The sequence below is a fragment of the Chaetodon trifascialis genome, chromosome 23 (genome assembly GCF_039877785.1).
Source record: "Chaetodon trifascialis isolate fChaTrf1 chromosome 23, fChaTrf1.hap1, whole genome shotgun sequence".
NCBI classification, from domain to species: Eukaryota; Metazoa; Chordata; class Actinopteri; order Chaetodontiformes; family Chaetodontidae; genus Chaetodon; species Chaetodon trifascialis.
This window is the reverse complement of record NC_092078.1, coordinates 6,240,252-6,260,668: the sequence shown is the minus strand read 5'-3', so window position 1 is coordinate 6,260,668 and position 20,417 is coordinate 6,240,252. Positions and strand designations below refer to the sequence as shown.

The window sequence follows — 20,417 nt, the reverse complement described above, 5'->3', positions numbered from 1 at the left end:
AACAGTGTTTGAGCTCCAACAAGTCCTCATAGAAACAATGTACAGCTTGAGAGAGGCGAGTGTGAGTCATATAAATGTAAAGGCACCCCTGACTATCAACACACTCTGACTACTGTGGAGGTACCAGAGAAAGGCGCGTAAAACACCACGTTACGAGGCCCCGGGGCCTCCTGCGACAGGCTTGAGAGGGTTTTTCCTATGATCTCGCACCTCAAGCTGCAGATAGCAAACAACTGGAAGAAGATGAGCTAATGTTTTGTTGGCCCAGGCAGCACTGTATTGTCAGCTCGGATCACATTTTGACATTTTACTTTTTTTTTCTTTTCGGGCATGAACTTATGAGAACAAAGATTACACAGAAATGCACGGAGCAAACAGCAAACTAAAAGTCAGATGACAGCTGATTTTTGGGGCTGATGATAGCTGAAGACATGCATATATATTTTTAGTAATGATCTCTTGTGAAAAAAAAAAATACATTGAAATATATATTAAAGTATATTGAAATGCTAAAATGCTAACTAATTATGAAGCTGGAGCCATTGGGGCTTAGCTTAGCTTAGCACAAAGACTGGAAACAGCGAGCCTGACTCAGTCCAAAGGTAAAAAAAAAATCTGCCTACGTCTCTCTAAAGCTCGTTGATTATCAAGTTATGTCTTATCCATTTTGCATGCCGGACTGTTTCCAGACATCATCACAGAGTCCCTGCTGGTTGCCTGGCAGCTGCTCAGAGCTAAGAAATATTTGGGCACATAACTCCTGCATTGCTCCAACATGCTTTTAGTCGACATCTTCTGATCAAATTGTGGTCAAACTGTGTAATAACGACACTTTTTCTGCAGTATTGAATGTTTTTAATCACCTCAATTGTCATCAATACTGGCTGATTAGGATGACTATATAATGTAGAATTCAGTATATAATTACAGGTTTAAGTCTTGTCCCTGACACTCTGCATGTCCATCATTCCTTTGGACGGTTGGACAGATGAGGTCACAGACTGGAGTAAATGACGTGCAATCATTAATGTGAGTTCATTCAGCCGAGGTGGACGAGGTTACAGCAGGCCCCTGCAACAGCAGCACACACTGTATGAATGCACTGTGTGAGCATACAGAAGTCTCTGAAGTCTAACAGAGGGACGAACATCTCCAGCAGGATCTCCTATAGGTGCTCGGCTGGGATGTGATCTGGTGAGCATACGATTCACATCATTTTCACACTCATCAGACCATTCAGTGACTTCTTGTGCCCTGTGTGGAGTCATCTGCGTATGATGTGTTTCTCCACTAATTTATTAGATGTTTTCCTTTAACTTGTCTCCTGTGTGACATAATAACTATAGTGACAGGTTGTATATAGATCTGTAGATCATAGATCGGTGTCTGGGCATGTGTTTTACATGTGCATTAGTCACATCCTCAGTTTCTGGACCTGGTCGACAAAACCAGATGAGAGTTTGAATGGTGATGAATCATGTTTGATAATTCCATCCCATCCCTCTCTCTCTCTCTCTCTCTCTCTCTCTCTCTCTCCCTCTCTCTTGTCCTCCTTCTTTCCTTGGACATCACCTCTCTCTCCCCCCCTGGCCTCCATCTCACCTCTCTCCCACCCTTCCCTCTCTTAGTCACCGCATTGGATGTGTCATTGTTTCTATCACTTTAGAGGTTCATGCCCGCTGAAGCGCAGCGAGGTGATCTCCAGACCAACCAAAGCAGTGCCAAGATACAACACCACCTCCTCATTCCCCAACGGATGGCACCGCAGACACCTTCTCCAGCCAGGCCTGTGGGCCACATGACGGTGCTGACCCCACCTCCACGCCGCGGTCGTAAAGCCTCAGGATGTATAAATAAGAGAGCGAAGGGAGAAGACGGAGCAGAGGCCGACCGGAGCAGATGAAGGATGGAGCTCGCCGGGGTTAACTTTGTGCTTGCAGCTGCAGGGTTCCTTCTGTGGACCAGCGGCGGGTCTGCTGCACCCATGGAGTGCCACTTCAACTCAAGAGGTGAGATCCCAGCTCTAAAAGCCTGTCTGATCACATGGTTGTTTAATAAAAGCACATTTCTCAGTTCACCTTTGACTGCCGTGTGTTGTTCCAGCACTGTGTGTGTTCGAGGGGAGGCACTACTCGCTGGGCGAAACCTGGATGGACAACGCTTGCATGCAGTGCACCTGTCTGCACCCCATCGGCGTCGGTTGCTGTGAGACGTGAGTACACAAACAGCCTGTGTGGTTTGGTGTCCACATGCCCAGTTCTTACACAGCAGCTGGCTTCAGATGGACTGAACAAAGCAGGAGAAGTGACTTCATAGTGGTCTAAACTGGTGTGATTTCATGGGGAAATCTGTATTGCTATCTACAAATACTGCAGTTCTTGCGTAAAAGGTAGTAAAGTAGATTTATAAAGTAGCATTAAATTGAAAAAACCAAGTAGGTACAAGTACCTCAAACTCTACTTAACTCTACTTGCTCGTATTCAGGCCCTTTTCTAGAAGATGTTGACTGTTTTGAAAGATGGACATGGCCTTGAACCTCTGGTGATGGTTGTTGATTTCCTGTCAGGTGCATGGCGGTGTGACACTGATGAACCTGAGAAGAAACTGCGTCGAACAGTGTTTACAGTCCGCACGACAAAGAATAAAGTGTTTTTATAAGTAGCAAGAACACTTGAAACACTCTTCTCCTTTACCTCGATAACTGTCCAGGGTCCATCGGCCGGTGGACTTCCCTGCGTGGTGTGAGGTACGGGTGGAGCCAGTGACCTGCAAAGTGTCTCTGGTCCAGGCAGCCGACCCCCGCCTGCCCTGCTCCCCAGGTGAGGACATCAAGGACCCCAGCCACGGATCACTCCAGCTGCAGCAGCAGCTCGAAGGGTAGAGGACCGCTCGGACCAGCGAGCATCTGCTCAGTCTGTTCGCCTGTGAAACCAATATTCACTCTACCAGTAACCGTTCTTATATACATACTGTACTAACATAAAACTTAACCAGCCATCTGTATTTTTCTGTCGTCGATGAAGGAAATGTGAGTGAAACTTGTCTGTGATAATATATTTAAGTAAAACTGCAGCATTTTCCAGCAGTTTTTTTTTTTTTGACACAGAGCACCAAATGATGTGAACAAATTAAGATCAAACTTAATTTTCAGTTTCTGTTTGATATTAGTTATTACAGTAAACTAAAAGAAGCATTATCATAGAGACTGTTTAGGCAGTTTTCATACTAAAGATTCTGCACATCTGGACACTTTTGGGGACATTTATATTAAGCATTTCTTTAATTAATCCAACAATGACTTAATGTAAATATAAGCAAATATATAAGCACATTAATATATATATAACTATTCCTATTGAATTTGACCTGTTCTCTGCTGTAACTCATTTACCCTCCAAATAAAAATCTTGTTTACGAAGACCTTGAATTTTGTGAATGACTTTCTCACATGTTATCTATCAAATTTAAATCACACTTTTAATTCATTTGTATCTATAGTATTTACATCTCAACACAGCTTTTGCTCAAGCTGAAAGAAAAAAAACAGTTAAACCATTAAAATATTCTGAATAAGAAACCGCTGGTTCATAAAATCAGAAAGAACAAGCGTTCGAGCGAACAGAGGAAATGAAATAAATATAGTAATGGAAAGCAACCGCGGAGACAGCTGCACTTCATGAGGTCCATGACGTCCAAAAAAGGAAAAATAACAGTAAATTCAATAGAAGAAGGCAAAACATAGGTTGCATATTTTACATATGGAGTCAATTACTGGCTCTGCATATACAATGAAACAACAACAACAAAAATGCTCCTTTGCTGCTGAAATGTGCAGCTCTGTGCGAACATTTCACATCAGGAAAGAAAAAAAAAGTGTCCCTCTCTCACAGTCACAACACGACCACAGCGTCCCCACAATGTGAGGAATACACGCCGATGCGAACATCCGTCGACACCCTCAGAAAAACATTAACTCCTGACGATCTCACAGAAACAGTACAGTCAAATATTGATGCTGTTGGTCCCTGTAAAGTGGGACATGTAGGATGCCAAGGCCGGGTTGGTGGGCAGGACTTTGATTGGCAGATCCCAGCTGAAGGTATCCACGTCAACGTGCTCAGCCCCGGTCCAAACTGTGACCTCTGATTGGTTCTGCAGAACGGTGGGCGGTTCCATCGGCTCCCGGGCCGTGACGAACTCAAAGTGCAGGCGCCACCTCAGGATCACTGTTTAGACAGAGTTCAAATATTGTAGATCACTCATTAAACAGAATAGAATCATTCAGACCCTTAAAGGTTGAGCTTTCTCTGGAGATGATTCTTAGGCAAGTTCTGGACATCTGACATATCAACGGACATGTTTCAGCCTATTGGTGACTGACCTATGTCTGTGCTGAAGCCTGGCGTGACGTTGAGGGGGATGGGGAGGGAGAAGTGGCTGGAGGCGGTGTGGAGGCAGGACTCCATGTGTCGTCCGTGTCCTGTCACGCTGACGGCCTGTCCGGGACGCCGCTGGTACTGCTGCTGGATCTCCTCCTCACTCTGAAGGCTCACTGAGTACTGGTATACACAGGTACACATAATTATAATTTACACACTCGTTAAATAGGAAAAACAAATGCCGAACAACTGAGGTCAGCAGTGTGCAATAACAAGAAGCACAAACACACCTGCAAGCAGGGAATGTCTCCCTCTGAGAAGTTGAATGTGCCGATGATGTCCTCCCCGAGTCTGTACACAGTCTTGAAGATGCAGAACTTGGCCACTTTCCCACGCATGTTGGTGATATTAAACATATCTGGACACAACAGAGGAACACAGGTCAAATGTGGAAATTTTACATGTTTACATGTCGACTATAGCTTGAAATGCTCTGCTGGTTAACAAAGACACGCGTGACATGGATGTAACAACTAAGCTAGCAAAGCAACACAGATTTATTTCTTGGGAAAAACTTTATTTGTTCCTGTGAATGACAGATGTTTCAAAGGAAAGAGTGTAACATTTCACATAATAATATGACAATAAAGACAATAAAATAGTAAAGGGCAGCACAGAGCTGAGAGGCAGAGAATGCAACTCACGAGGGCAGCGTCTTGAGGTGGTGACCATCAGCATGTCCAGTGCTCTCTCCAAAGGCCGAGCGTCCCTGCGGCTCGCTTCCTCTTCCTCCAGGAACGGGTTGGAGGGGGACACCTCCTCATCCTGGGGAAATGGAGGCTCTGACATGCCTCCAGGTTAGATAAGAAAATGTCCAAATTCAAGATCTTGATAGAAACATATTATTTAAACAAGTGTTGTTGCTGCAGTGTTACTCATTTTGTGCTTCACCAAAAAGGTTTCACAGTGACACGCCTCATTAGGACCAGAGGCTTTGCAGCGCAGGATGCAAGTGACTGAAATTAAAAGTAGTCTCACCTTGCAGAACCAGCACTCTGAAGGGAACTCGGAGTAGTTTGATGGGAGAGTTGACTCTCTGACAGCCAATGGTCAGTTTGTAGACGTACTTCACCGCCTGACCACGGAAACTAGGAGGACCGTCTATGGGTACGATCTCACTGTATGAATCTGTGGGAGCATGAGTAAGCATGTTAGACTGTTTGAATCACACACAGAAAAAACTAGCATTTATCAATGACCATCAGGGAAAAACATACTGTACATGAAAGATTTCTGGATCTAAGCATTTTTTCACACATACAGGTTTTGCTCTCCCCGGGGTCCAGGCGTAGGTCACAGAATAATATCTTTGGTGGCGTGTCCAGCACACATTGCCCTCGCTCTCCTGTAGGAGAAAGTTATCAATGGTGAGGCGCGATATCACACATGAAGCAATGAAGCTATCAGAACAAGGCTAATACTATCCAGTATATCTTAAGCCTTTGCCTGAATGCTTGTTATGTTTCGCTTTGCTGCCAACCCTTTGTGCTTATTAAGAAAATACTTCATGTAAATGTACTTCTATGACTTCATATACAGATAGTAATCTTCATATCCTACTAACCTCTGCTTGGGATGAGCACTGTGTCGCTCTCGGCCTGGACGTCCTGTTTGTTGCCCTGGGCCGGCAGAGCCACTCTGCCCTCACTGGCATGAAACTGGCAGTGGATCTGTGCACTGGCCCATGCCAGCATCTCACTGGGACATCATCCAAAAACATTACATGGGGGCATTTTAAAAAAACGATTTGTGAAATGATTGATTTGAGCGTGCTGCGTTGCATGGTCCCCGTCTATATGGGGTTTGACTGAATTGACAACAAGGAAGATTATAGTGTAAAACTAATGATGTATAACTTCACAAATTCAAAATGAAAACAGGGTCCCGTATACATAGCATAAGTGTCCTCTAAGAAGGATGTTGTTAAATTTACCTAACCAACCTCCAACTTTGGGCACTCAAGGACCTTTGTCGTCTATCATATAGCATCGTCATGTTTATGTTCAGCTCCGGTGAGGAGGTGAAAGGAGTTAAATCCTACCTGCTGGCAGAGGTGGAGAGGTGGGACATCGGGTTGGTGAATGTTATGAGACACTCCATGAGCTCACCGGCGAGAAACACGGGGCCTCGGGCCATGGATGCCACCACCTCGATCATCTGTAACGTTAGAAACCAACAATGTTAAGTTACTAAGTAAAAGATCCGATCGCACATGTACTGCACACAAGTCTGAAATACTTTTGTTTTGTTGTCCCCGCGATGTAATACGGAAGTTGTGTGTAAACATACCGCTAACGTTATATGGTAGTCAGACTGCCGACAGAAGTTAGCTAACTTGTTAGGTCCTGCTTGCTAATGGCTGTTTTACTGGTAATTACAACACATACCTTGATCTCAAATAATGTCGCGGCAACACAACGACGTTATCTTATCCCAGGGCGCACCTAAATTTGCTTCTCGAATAAAAAAATACGAAAGTTGACCGCCTTTCCAGAAGTCCGAGGCATAGCTTCTCTAGATAGCTAGCATTCCAGCTACAGTAAACAAATCTAGTAGGTATACGTTACTACATCCGCTGCTGTACGACCAATCAAGAACCATGGAAAACAAACACTTGAAAAAATAAAAACACATATTAGGACACGTGTGTTTTCTTCAAGTATATGTTTTACTTAATGTTCTAGTGATATCGCGATTTAAATTAAAGAAGGTTTTAAAAATAAAAAAAAAGTAGAGTACTTTCTCCGTAATAGTTTTTGGTCGGCCATGCAGAAAACGTCCCGTGGCACAGTCGGCAAAAGAAAGTTGCACTGTTGCTATGGTAACTGGTAGTGAGGCGTAAGGTCAATATTAACAAATGAAATTTAATTTTGTGCATAAGCACAATGCGTTCTTCGGAATTCGTTTTAAATTACTTACGTAAATTGTATATTTATCTAAATGTGCCGGTACCTCTCAATTTGGGGAAAATTACTAAATGGGGACAGATGAAATCCCCCCCCTTTACTCCAAATGGTACGATCTGAGCAGCTGCTTTGGAACTTGAGTTTATTTACCCCCCCGATGTGACCAGTTCAGGCAACATTTACTTCCCCAAATTTACACCGATTTGGACTACATCAACCGCCAACAATAACCTGCTGTTATTTTATATATAATTTTAAGTACAATTAGAGGCTTGGCTGATGTTTGGTTCTGCAAAACGTCTAAAACAAGGCGGTGTCCGTCGGTAGCATGAGAAAGTGTTGCCTGCGAGACGAAACTGAGGGCTGAAAGTGTTAAACCCCAACCACTAGAAACAATCTGCATATTGAGCACAGTGCTAGCAGAAGCTACAGGGAGGGTTGACAGAGGTCGGTTTGATGCACAAGTGAGATGACGACGTCTCTCCGGTATTTAAAGAATACTAATCTCTTTTCTCCAGCTGTTAATGGTGAGTTAGCGTGTAGCCGGTACCCGGTGTGGCACTACAGCAAACGGTTTGTTCGGCTAACGCTACATGATAAATTATTGAGGTGACAAAATGTCAGTTTGCGGCTTTGTTGCTCACCGCCGGTTACCGAGATGCTTGCTTTTAATCGGCCCTGAATGTTCACCGGGTAAATCTGATGACTACTTTTTAACCATTGCGTTTTATTATTTCTGATGTCATTGTAGGTATCCCAGCTAAATGACAGAGATCGGCATCCCCAAGACTTCCTGTTGATCTTTAGGTGTCATCCATCCATCCAGCCACAGCTGCTGACAGCACACATCCGGACTGCAAAGGGGGTCCAGAGAGGTCCGCTATCTCTAAAAGCAGGAATCCAGAGGGGGGTGGTGAAGCAAGTTGCCGCAATTCTCTTGGATATGAACATCTTGAGCTGTAGAGGCTAAATGCTCTTGTGGACAGTAATGATCTTATAATGGCTCTGGGACCTCCTACCTGAAGGAGCAATTATTTAACCGTCGGTTCGTCTCCCGCAGGCATTGAATCTGTCTTTTGAGAACCACTTTACCCCTAAGGAACGAGTCTTTGCAGCTTACTGATCCACTTACAGGCCTCAAGACCTCCTGTAGCTACCTCCTCAGTGTTTCTGCTCCATGGTTAAGGAACAATTTAAATTGACTCCGTTGTCTTAAGGTGGCAACAACCCACTGTAGCCAGAAGTGTGCCCCATCTGCCATTCACCACTATAAGCTCCCTTTTGCTGGGTATCCTGCTACAATGACTGCAGAGTGGGGTGAGAAATCCACAGCCGACCTCATGAGCAGGTATGTCTCCAAGGAAGTGGGATATGGAGTCCCCAAGGAGGGCTGGCGCATCTGCCTGGCTCACGAGTTCAAGGAGAAGAGAAAGCCCTTTCAAGCAAAAGATGTGTCGCTATCCAACGTGTTGGAGCACATCGGCCTTGGAATCAGGTGGGACGTTCACTACACAACACGCCCTTTAACCTGCAGAACCCTACAGGTGCATTGTTTACATGCAGGAGATTGAGCAGATGAAGGAGAGCTGACAGCGATTTTCAACGGGAAATACTTTTGTAATCACGTTGTAGACTCAGCGTGCACACCCTAGACGCTAGTTACACCTGCATGTGCCACAGCAACCTGAAACCTATACATTTAACCCCCGTGCATGTTTGCAAGGTGCAGCACCTGGGGAGGCATTAGCCTGTCGTGTCACATTTCCCAACCCATAAACAGAGAGCAGGTGTGACTGTACGCCTGCTTTGAATCGGCTGATTCTTCTTTTCATATTCAATTTTCCATGCGCACATTTTAGGGGCTTTTTGCCATTACTGGTAAGAGCTGAAGGGAGACAGGAAAAGGAGGAGGGAGGGAGGGGGGATGACGTGCAGCAGAGGGTCTGGGCTGCTGTGGTAAACTCGGCCTTCATGCTTTAGTCTGTTTTAGTTCAGATAGTTCTTGGGGTTTCTTGCTGGCATTCCAGCAAATTAGATAAAACGTTCTCCATAAATGCTCTGTTAAATCAAAGAGTGTGGTCAGCTTCAAAGACGTCCATCTCTCCTGAGGCATGAAGACATGGTAGTAGTAGTAGTTGACACTTCTTTAAAATGGTATATGGGCTCTGGTCTCAGGTATATGGGCTCTGGTCTCAGGTATATGAGCTCTGGTCTTAGGTATATGAGCTCTGGTCTCAGGTATATGGGCTCTGGTCTCAGGTATATGGGCTCTGGTCTCAGGTATATGGGCTCTGGTCTCAGGTATATGGGCTCTGGTCTCAGGTATATGGGCTCTGGTCTCAGGTATATGAGCTCTGGTTGAGGTCAGCTCCGAGTTCAAACTGCAGTTTATTTACTCCTCAATGACTTCAAAACCTCTCCAGCAACAAAGGCAGGAAGGCTGTAATTTAAGGATGTGTCCACTTGTGAAGCCTTATCCTTATCCTGGGGGGGGGGGGGGGGTCCGGCGCAGATCTCAGCGTCTGTCGATCTGGTTGTGTTTGTTCGCGCAACAACCGGCTGACATCTGAGATGCAAAGTGATACATTCTGCAGCATTAGTGGATTGTTGAGGCACACAGCCAACAACACTCTCGCACTTATCGTTTCAGCCCCGACAGCATGGCCTGACCGAGGCTGTTTGTCAGAGAGTCCGGTGTGACGGTCCTCAGCCGTCTGTCCGTCATCAGCCCTGCTCTTTAGTAATTTGGGCTGAATGTTTTTTTATTGATGATGACCTGTGTGGGTTATTTCATTTTTTACTAAATAGGTACTTTGAATAACTCATCCTAATATCGTGACACATGCAGTGCCATCTAACAAGGCAGCTTGTTTTAAGATCCACATGACAAGCATTTTCCTATGAGCGGTGAGCACCCAGTCAGGCTTGTTATTTCTGCGCAGAGACCCAGCAAGTTCCCCGAAAGCTGTTAAAGCAGTTGCAGTTAAACCACTAACTTGCCTCACTTTTCAAGAATCTGTTGCAACACCGTAGAGCAAACACTCTCGGCTCAGGCAACTGACGAAGACGGAGAAAAAGCTTTTTCCCCACTTGTCATCCAGGGTTCATCTCAGTCAGGCGACGCTTGATAATGATTGCATTAATCACCGTGATCGTTCTGCGGGAGGAGGAGGAGGTTGTTTGGAGAGGAAGAGCCACACCTTAAGCTCTTCATCACGTGTAGGAGTAACTTCATGGTTCACTCAGCATATTATGACTAAGCTTTGTGGGGGAAGTAAGAGAAATTTAAATCCAGATTTGAACCCTCGTCTTCAACCTCATTCTGCTTTACTGTCATTATCAACTGATTTGTTGAGCACTTAAACCTTCATGAAGCAAACAAATGCTTCTGCTGGATGCTAAATGTGTTTGTGGTTGGAAATCAAATCGGTCCAACTTGAGAGCTTCTGCCGTCGTCGTGCTACCAGCTCCCTTTAAGCACAGGTTGGATTCAGGTTAGCGTACTTGGCCGATACTCACAGAGCCAGGTCAGGGTTAGACCCATTGTTTGCATTCCAGCTGAGCTGCAGAACATCAAGATCCAGACAATAGCGTAACGTGCCGCGGCTTCAAATAACTCGCTTTAACTGATCCCATTCATCTCCTCCTGAGTGGAGCTGTGCTGGCGGACCATTGTTGTCTCTCTGGGCTGAGCTTTCCTGTGAAGTTATTGTTCGCAGCACAGTCAGGCGCATCATCGTCGAGCGCAGCAGTTTCGCAGTTGCACGGGATTTTCCTTGCTGTGGGGGAATAAAACGTCGACTGTCAGGGGAAAAGAACATGTTTGCGCTTTCACATCACAAAAGCCATATTTCTGATGGGTGTGGCAAATGTTTCTACAGCAGCAGCTGATGAGATGAGATGCTTTGCGATCTGAGCGGCGTACTACCTGCAGCAGATAAATGGGTGGTGAAGCTGTCAGCTGCAACTGAAGCTTGCTTTCCTCTGCCCAAATAAATCAGCATTATCACATTTAGCGGTTGGTTTTTGAGCACCGAGCAGGAAAGGGGTCAGAAACCAGAAACCACAGCACCTGCACAGTAAGCGCTCGGTCACTGGTGGTGTTCAGCAGCCTGTCAGCTGGAGTTTGCTACAGATTTATAATGATCACTCTGTCCAGTGGGACAGTAAACACGTCCTTGCATCCTAAATTTTGTTGTGGCCCTCTTCGAAACCCTCAGGGACCGTCCAAAGTCCAGGAGCCTCGTCTGAGTGGTCAGAGCGCCAACTGAAAGTTAGCATGACGAGGCGAAATGTCATGAGGAGCCTTATTAGCTCTGCAGCTTGTTCTGTGCTGAACTAATGGCCCGCCTGCTGACATGAAACGTGTTAGTAGAAAACAGAAGCTTTATACTTCATTCTGGATATGAGCAGAAAATCTACCGTGTCCGAGATCAAAGTTCAGAGCGTAAACAGATTACTGACTGCGACGTTGACTGTTGACTGTCTCCTGCGCCTCAGGAGCTGTAACGTAGCCTAATTAATATTTTACTCTACAACCCCTGCGTGACGTCGAGCCCTGCGTGTAGACACACACACACACACACGCCTGCATGCACACATTCCCGCTCTGATAGCATCGCTCAGATTAAGTGGAGTTGCCACTTTGACTTCATTCCCCTCATTTTTCAAGTGCCTCCATCGCGCGGTTGCACAATTCCCTCTTTTCTCTCTCCATTGGCATGAGAGTGTGAGAGTGTGTGCGCTAATTGTTCACTGCTGGTTCCAGCTTGGAAACAGCTGCAGCTGCTTTTAAACCAGCGAGGAGAAACCTGTGAACTCATTAGAAAGCTACAAGCATCAACATTCACAACCCTCTGACACCACTGTAGTCAGGCTGCATGCTAACTGCAGGTCATGTTTAACCGTCGCTCACACTTGTGTCCTTCTACCTCTGATTGTGTTCTGTTTATGTGCTCATTCAGGTATCTGAAGTGGTGGTACAAGAAGACCCAGGTGGAAAAGAAAGCCCCATTCATCAATATGTTTGGTGCACAACCCTTGCGTCAAATCTATGGTGAGTTCAGGTCTGTCTTACAGCGGAGTCTGCTCACTTTGTCAAGTTTTAGTGTGAGGGACAAGAGGTCCAACATGGACACATCACTTGTTTTATGTGTGTGCTGCGAACAGAATATTTCATATTTTGGACTCTCATGCAGGGTTGCCAATGCTTTACGGTGGATGAACACATAGACTTTGGTCTTGTTCGGATTATCCGTTTATCTTCCCATCGCTTCCTGTTGATAACATACTCTAATTTGCAGGCGCTCCTCTTGGCGGCATTGGAGGAGGTACCATCACGAGAGGTTGGAGGGGGGAATTCTGCAGGTGGCAGCTAAACCCTGGGATGTACCACTACAAAACCGTCACTGCAAACCAGGTACGCAGGTGTACATACAGGCTCTGGTAACGACTGTCTAGTCCTGGAAGGTGAAGAAAGTCTGTGCTTACGTGTCTTTTTACGTCTTTTTTCTTAGTTCACAGTGTGTTTGCGTCGTGGGGGGCAAACCGTTTACCAGCAGGTGCTATCTGTAGAGCGCCCTCCCACATTACAAGGCTGGAACTGGGGCTATTGCGGGGAGTATGCCTTCTATCACGCCTTGTACCCCCGCGCCTGGACCGTCTACCACCTGCCGGGACAGAACGTCACCTTGACCTGCAGGCAGATTTCCCCAGTCATCCCCCATGACTACCAGGTAACCGAGACATCCCTTCTGAAACTCCCAAATATCTCCAGTTTGTCAGTGTCAGCCTCGAAATTGAAGTTGTCAAAATTGAATTGGAGTTGCCGAAAGAACTAAATAAGTAATTTGGTTGTTTAAAAGACACATTTTCGTGTCCTCGCTCTCAGGACTCCAGTCTCCCAGTGGCAGTGTTCGTGTGGGACGTAGAGAACAAGAACGACTACGCTCTGGACGTCTCCATCATGTTCACCATGGTCAACGGGTCGGGACACAAGGACGACAAGAGCGGGGGGCACTGGAACGAACCATTCCACCTGGAGAAGGAGGGGGAGGCGGTGTCTGGGGTCCTGCTACATCACTGCAGCACCGTGAACCCGTACACTCTGTGCATCGCAGCGCGAGAGCAGGTTTGATGATTTCAAGGTTTTTCTAGTCGGTTGTAGGAGCTGCAGGAACAATTCCCAGGGTATAAACAGTGGATTTATAATAATCAGCTGGGTTGTGAAATCTGAGCCCTTAATGAGCCTCATGCATTTCCCAAGAGCGTGTGTGTGTTTGTGTTTTTTTTTTACCAGCCTGACAGGGAGGTTAGTCACCAGACGGCCTTCAGTCCAAAGGGAACCTGCAGCGGCCTGTGGAGCGACCTCATCGCTGACGGACGGCTGGACTCTCCGACAGGTCCGTGCTTAAAAACCACCCACAATAGCAACACATCACTCGAGCATTAAACACTGTGAGAAGATTTAATAAAACCAATAAAAGAATCTCTAACCTGTGTGCGGCGCTGCAGGATCCAGCCCACCGACGCCTAAGGGAGAGAAGGTGGGGGCAGCGCTGGCAGTGGGCTGCTCCGTGCCGCCTCAGGGCCGGAACGCCCTGGAGTTCTGCCTGGCCTGGGACATGCCCAAAATCACCTTCGGCTCTAGGGAGAGGGAACACATCAGGTGAGTCACACTGGTGCAGTGTCCTATGTCAAAGCCTCGGGACGGACTGAAAAGAAAAGAATCGGAGGGACGGTCCCCTTTATTCGTCACACAGTTCTTACATGCTCAGGCACACACACGCCTGGTCATTCTTCCTCTGCGGCAGACCAGGAGCGGCGGGCTGCCATCCGACTGGCGCCGGGGGCCCAGTTCCTTCCTGTCACCATTGGTCAGGTGGTGATCTTCATGCATGTTTTTAGTGGGGGTATATTTATGGAGGATACCCCAGGTGAACACGGGGAGAACATGCAACTCCACACAGAAAGGCCCCTTTTCCTCGAGCAGCAGGCACCGGAGGCATGGTGGAGGACACGCCCCCCAGCGCCCACAGCGAGATTCGAACCCGGGACCTTCTAGCTGTGTCAGTGAGACAGTGTTGCCACCGTGCCTCCGTGCCACCTTTCAACCTAAAACACATTTCATCCATCCATCCATTATCTATAGCGCCTATCCCTTTCGGGGTTGCGGGGGGCTGGAGCCTATCCCAGCTACAATGGGCGAGAGGCGGGGTACACCCTGAACCGGTCGCCAGCCAATTGCAGGGCAAAACACATTTCAATGACTTTTAAATGTTAAAGTGAACGGACCAGAACTTTTCCCGCTTTTGTATCTGGTGCCGCTTGTGCCGCCATCATCAGCTCGTGGCTTTTCTGTCCCCAGGAGATACACTCGTTACTTTGGGACCAAAGGGGACGCGTCCCCCTCACTCAGTCACTATGCCCTAACACACTACAGACAGTGGGAGAAGAGCATTGAGGAATGGCAGAGACCCATTCTACAGGACAGGTAGGTACCAGCTCTGCGGTTAAATGAGAAATCAACACTTGTTTATCGATAAAATATGTTTTCCATCTGCGAACGTTTATCCTGTTATCTCTGTTTGTGTGTTGCAGCTCTCTCCCCTCCTGGTATAAGTCAGCCCTGTTCAACGAGTTGTACTTCGTGGCGGATGGCGGGACGGTGTGGACGGAGCTAGCGGAGGACGCCGATGTCAGCGGTGGCGTGCGCAGCGAGGACGGGGGGCTGCCAGCTCAGCCTGCGGTCATCAAGCAGTACGGCCGGTTCGCCTACCTAGAAGGTAAGTGCCAAGGAAACAGGTGATACTGTGCAAGACGAGACGCACCCGGCTGATTAAACGAATTGATTGCCCACTTGTTTTGATTGATTGCTTCAGTAATTTTTCAGGCGAAAATGCCAAAGATTCAAAATAAGAGATTTGAACTCTGGAAAATTCTGTTTTTTTATTTTATATATTTCCTGACATTTTTTAAACAAAACGATTGGCAGGTTTCTTCATGCCAACCCTTGCTGAGCAGAAACTCAAAGCGTCATGTTTGCACGCCCTATTTTCTATTTTATACTGCGACTGTGATCAGAAGTGAAAATAACGTGATCCTCCTGCATTTATTTTGGTGGTCACTTGTATTCAAAAAGCAGAAATGACCCACAAGAGAAAATCTGAATTCCCTTGCAGCTACAATACAAACATTAAGATAGCCTCACAACTTCAATACAAGTGTTGCTTAAACTTTGGGAAGCATTCAGGGAAGGCAAAGCTGAAGAGGAGCATCTGCTAATAAATGATCTGTGTTTTATGACCCGTATTACAAAGTTTTTATTGTTTCCCAGGTCAGGAGTACAGAATGTACAACACGTACGACGTGCACTTCTACGCTTCCTTTGCACTTATCATGCTGTGGCCCAAACTTGCCTTGAGTGTGCAATATGATATTGGTGAGTGGTGCCTGATCTAAGCATGCGTTTCTGAGAAAAGAGCAGTACCAGGACTTGGTTTAACAGCATGAATCTCTTCTCAGCTGGCAGTGTGGTCCACCAGGACCCGACAGAGCGGCTCCATCTGATGAGTGGGCAGTATTCTCCCGTCAAGACCAAAAATGTGGTGCCTCATGACATTGGAGACCCAGGTAGGAGAAGGACAAAGTGCTTGGTTTAACCTCTCAGGCATCGGAGGCTTGAAACTTGCTCAAAACTGGTCATTTTGAATTATCTCTCAGTCCAACACGATGACTCTGTCCCCAGATGATGAGCCATGGCAGCGGGTGAACGCCTACCTCATCCACGACACTGCAGACTGGAAGGACCTTAACCTGAAGTTTGTCCTGCAGGTCTACAGGGACTTTCATCTCACCCAGGACAGTCAGTACCTGCAGGACATGTGGCCAATCTGCCAGGTATAACTGACCAGTGTGGTATCAAATGTACTGCATTTGAGACAAGGCATGCAGACACTGTCTCCCACCTGGAGTACAGCAGAATCTGGGGATACTGGATTATTTGTCACCTGCTGAGATTTTTGTTCCACTCGGCTGACTTCTTTCTGGTTGGTCTGCTAGGCGGTGATGGAGTCGGAGATGAAGTTCGACTTGGACGGAGATGGACTGATAGAGAACTCAGGATATGCTGACCAGACCTATGACGGCTGGACGGTGACTGGACCGAGGTGAGAGGAGAAAACAGGGTTTAGCCTGGGTATGTAACCCAAGGTGGGCCGCTTTATTGGAAATTTAGACAGAAATGCAAAACTCTTGTCCACTTTTTCAGTGCTGGTAAATGTCCTTAAATACATGCATCACTCTTCAAAGTGACTTACGGTCTGAATCAGATGGCATGGGAAGGGAGATGGGAAAGGAAATGGGGAAAAAAAGCACGACTTGTGACAGAAAGCAGGAAAAACTGAGTCATCTAGAGCTGCAGCACTTCTCTAAACGCGACCCGATAGCTCAGGTTGAGTCCAGAGGATGAAAGATGAAAGATGAAAGGCTTTGGCCTCCAAAACTGACGGTTCCTGTTTACATCCTCATCCTGCGCGGCAGTGGACACGGCAGGCTCACATGAAACTCCACAGTTATTGTTATTCAATTAGACTTGTTGACTCAAAGCAACAATAAATCTTACTTTATAGAATACATTACTACAGCTACATGAAGTTCAGTATAGAGGACAAAATGTTAGCTTTTTTAGCACTGAAGCTTTAATCTTGAAATGTATGAAGTCAACCTTCAGTGTTATGACAACAACAAAGTTACAATTGACTCAAATTCCACTTTGGGTTTTTATGCAAATCATATTTGCATCATGGAGAGAAGTCCATATAGTAAACCTGTTTGTCTGGTGTCACTTTGTTTGTATTCTACAGTGCGTACTGTGGTGGGCTGTGGCTCGCATCCCTGTGTGTGATGTGTAAGATGGCCAGACTGGTGGACAACGAGGACACATACCAACGTTACAGAGACATCTTGGGCAGGGGCAGCGCTGCCTTTGACAAGCTGCTGTGGAACGGTGAGTGCAGAAAGACTGTGGCTGACCCCTCCCACCCCGGACACAAACTCTTCGAGACACTCCCCTCTGGCAGGAGGCTGCGGTCCATCAGGATCAAAACCTCACGGCACAAGAACAGTTTTTTCCCGTCTGCTGTCAGCCTCATCAACAAGGCCCGGGACCCCCCCCCCCCCCCGACACTCTTCATTCTCCATCTCTGCCTCTACTTGTCGCATTGACACTGCCACAACCATAACCCTGTGCGTTACATTAACGCTCTGCTTGGACTTCCTTTTGAAGAAACAGACTGTGCTTCTGTAAAAAAAAACAAAAAAAACAAAACAAACCAGACTTGTGTATATATATTTAGTTAGATTTTCTACTATTGTTATATTTTTTACTTTTTTAATAGCTTCTTTTTAATAGATGTGTCATGCACCAACCTCACCAAAGCAAATTCCTCATATGTGTAAAACCGTACTTGGCACTAAAGCTTTTATGATCCCGATTCGGATTTGGAAGGGTTCACCCAGCTGCAAGTTATTTAAGCAGCTTAAGATTTAAAATGCCCTCAATTTTTTGTTTTCTTCATGTTTAGGCAAGTACTACAACTATGACAGCAGTGGGAGAGACCTTTCTAACAGCGTCATGTCTGACCAGTGTGCTGGCCACTGGTTCCTGAGAGCGTCCGGGCTGGGAGAGGGAGACTACCAGGCAAGTGAAAACAGGAGCGTCTGTGCTAAATGTATTGAGTTTCCACTTGCCAAACAGAGCGCAGATGTCAAGTTGCACACAGTCCATTACTTTTTTTTGTTCCTGACCTTCCCGTCCCTGTGCCAAGCTGCAAATTACACAAACGTCCATGAAGTGACGTTTTCTGATGCGGACGTTCATCAAAGCTTTGTGGTCTCCTCGACGTCCTCTCTCCCTCCAGGCTTTTCCAAAAGAGAAAATCCAGACCGCACTGAAATCTGTCTTTGACTTGAACGTGATGAGCTTCGCCGGAGGCCAGATGGGGGCAGTTAACGGCATGCGTCCTGAAGGAGTGCCCGACCGCTCCAGCGTCCAGTCCGATGAGGTCTGGATTGGAGTGGTGTATGGACTGGCAGCTACAATGATCTATGAGGTAAGTGTGTGTGTGTGTGTGTGTGTGTGTGTGTGTGTGTGTGTGTGTGTGTGCGTGTGTTAAGATCTGCTTAAATTCCAGGAGTTGTTGAAATTGTGCTGAGCTGAGGTGGCATCTATCATTATACCGTAAAGCAGTTTTTGTTTTGTGTCGCACATGCAGATGAGGAATGACTCAAAAATGAGCTGAATCCTGACACCATGATATGCAATAGTCCTCTAAACCTTCTAAGGATAAATCATTACATTACATCGGAGCAGTTTAGAGGCTGCTTTGTTCTGCATTTGTGGAAATACTTCCTGGTGTCTTGTAACCACATCCTGACTCCTGCTTCATATCAAAGATATGACAGTTGTAAAGTAAATAAGCTTTCTTTATTTGAGGTCACTGTCCTGACAGTAACTCAATGGTGGCTGATAAGAAGTGCAGGTTTTATGGCTGGCTCTGTTGACTGTGTGACATGAAGTGAAATCTGTCTCACGCCTCTGCGGCTGTCTTTTCTCTCAGGGTATGCAGGAGGAGGGTATGCGCACAGCGGAGGGCTGCTACCGGACTGTGTGGGAGAGGCTGGGCATGGCCTTCCAGACTCCTGAAGCCTACTGTGAAAAGGGCATCTACCGCTCTCTGGCGTACATGAGGCCTCTGAGCATCTGGGCCATGCAGCTCGCTCTGGACACTTCACGGAAGAATCAGAGCTGAGCTATCAGACTGGTGTTATTAGAGAGGAGCTCCTCTTAAAATTACCTTCAAACTCTCCTGCAGCCACCATCCTCATCTGCAGGGCTCTGTTTTATAGGTTACTTACCTTGAATCCAATCATCTGTTTGTCTTGCTTCAAATGTTTTGTAGTTTGAGGCTTGAGGTCGAGACTGTGATGGTCTATGCTCGGCAAAGCCGTTCGCTACTGTAGATAACAATGTTGTTACTTGAGATTTTTGAAGAGACTGCAAATGATCCCTGATTTGTAAAAGCTGTGCAGAATTGAAACCAGCAAGTGTCAAAATCATAGCCAGTATGTATTGCTGATAAAAAACTGACATTGTGTTGCAGCAGTATAGTCTGTTTGCACACATGTAAACCAACATGCAAGCACTACATTTCACAATCACGTCAATAACAATGTTTGCATACTTGGAACAAAGTTATATGCTAACTATGTGAGGACTGTTGTGTGTAATTATACCAGCCACATGTAGTCATCATCGTCTAACAGTTGAGGACACTGAAGGCCCTTTTGAGCGAATCAAGCCACGTTTGAATGATTACGCAATCAGAAGTATAGACACAAAATTTTCCTCCACTTAAATTTGAATGCTGTACTAAGTGATGTAATGTGATGAGTAGTGTTGGAAATTAAATTTGAATTTTTTTTTTCTTAAAAAAAAAAAAGCATTGGTGCCTTGTTGCATGTTGACCTATATCTACAGTATAATAATGTAGTGGCAACATTTACAATGTTTTATAAAATCCAATACTCATGACAATCATAAATAAAAGACTGAATAAGATACAACAGCAGGTTTGTCGCGTTGTGAATTAAATGTACATGAAAACTGAACCCAGTAGTTATAAAAAATTAATAATTAACACAATGAGCTGATGAATCAAATTGACTCAGAGGCAGCGAGCACGGAGGAGGTGGAGGAAGAGGAGGAGGAGGAGAGAGGCTTAGAGGAGGGACAAGACCTGGAGGAGACTTGACAGTACAGTATCTTCGTCCTAATATTCATCAATCTTCCAGCATGTCCCTCACTGCTCAGCTACACAGTACAGTGTCCCCTCTTTTCAGCCACCTGCTGTTTACAGTGGTGAGTTTTAGCTTTCTATCGTAACAAGTTTGTTTTTTTTCCTCTTATGAATGTTTTGAAAGCTAATTTTCCCAAACAGCTGAAAGACTGACAGTGCAGTCATAGATGTTCGTGTTAGGTGGGGATTGAAGACTGAGGCCATGCCCACTGCAT

The 20,417-nt window shown here is 46.0% G+C and overlaps 3 protein-coding genes across 4 annotated transcripts; 2 read left to right on the top strand and 1 right to left on the bottom strand.

The window, feature by feature from the left end:
- Positions 1-1,819: 1,819 nt before the first annotated feature.
- msmp1 (microseminoprotein, prostate associated 1) lies at positions 1,820-2,881 on the top strand. Its single transcript, XM_070992673.1, has 3 exons — positions 1,820-2,009; positions 2,104-2,212; positions 2,710-2,881. The coding sequence occupies exons 1-3, from the start codon at positions 1,907-1,909 to the stop codon at positions 2,879-2,881; spliced, it is 384 nt and encodes a 127-aa protein (XP_070848774.1). The 5' UTR covers positions 1,820-1,906.
- A 373-nt stretch (positions 2,882-3,254) lies between these two features.
- On the bottom strand, positions 3,255-7,219 carry rgp1 (GP1 homolog, RAB6A GEF complex partner 1). The gene is made up of 9 exons (XM_070992736.1): positions 6,827-7,219; positions 6,481-6,596; positions 6,004-6,137; positions 5,701-5,784; positions 5,418-5,567; positions 5,084-5,230; positions 4,670-4,797; positions 4,382-4,559; positions 3,255-4,226 (listed from the first exon to the last, which is right to left on the bottom strand). The coding sequence occupies exons 2-9, from the start codon at positions 6,594-6,596 to the stop codon at positions 4,003-4,005; spliced, it is 1,161 nt and encodes a 386-aa protein (XP_070848837.1). The 5' UTR covers positions 6,827-7,219; the 3' UTR covers positions 3,255-4,002.
- A 520-nt stretch (positions 7,220-7,739) lies between these two features.
- On the top strand, positions 7,740-19,969 carry gba2 (glucosidase, beta (bile acid) 2). 2 transcript variants are annotated; one of them, XM_070993545.1, is made up of 18 exons: positions 7,740-7,872; positions 8,097-8,840; positions 12,310-12,401; positions 12,649-12,764; positions 12,862-13,080; positions 13,236-13,475; positions 13,644-13,746; positions 13,859-14,012; positions 14,712-14,837; positions 14,945-15,129; positions 15,681-15,785; positions 15,869-15,976; positions 16,092-16,243; positions 16,406-16,512; positions 17,209-17,351; positions 17,929-18,044; positions 18,265-18,456; positions 18,964-19,969. In XM_070993545.1, the coding sequence occupies exons 2-18, from the start codon at positions 8,647-8,649 to the stop codon at positions 19,153-19,155; spliced, it is 2,544 nt and encodes an 847-aa protein (XP_070849646.1). In that variant the 5' UTR covers positions 7,740-7,872; positions 8,097-8,646; the 3' UTR covers positions 19,156-19,969. The 2 variants fall into 2 exon arrangements, with proteins under 2 accessions (XP_070849646.1, XP_070849648.1); XM_070993547.1 differs by lacking the exon at positions 18,964-19,969 and adding an exon at positions 18,591-18,685 and having other exon boundaries at positions 7,761-7,872; positions 18,265-18,466.
- The last annotated feature ends 448 nt before the right edge of the window (positions 19,970-20,417 follow it).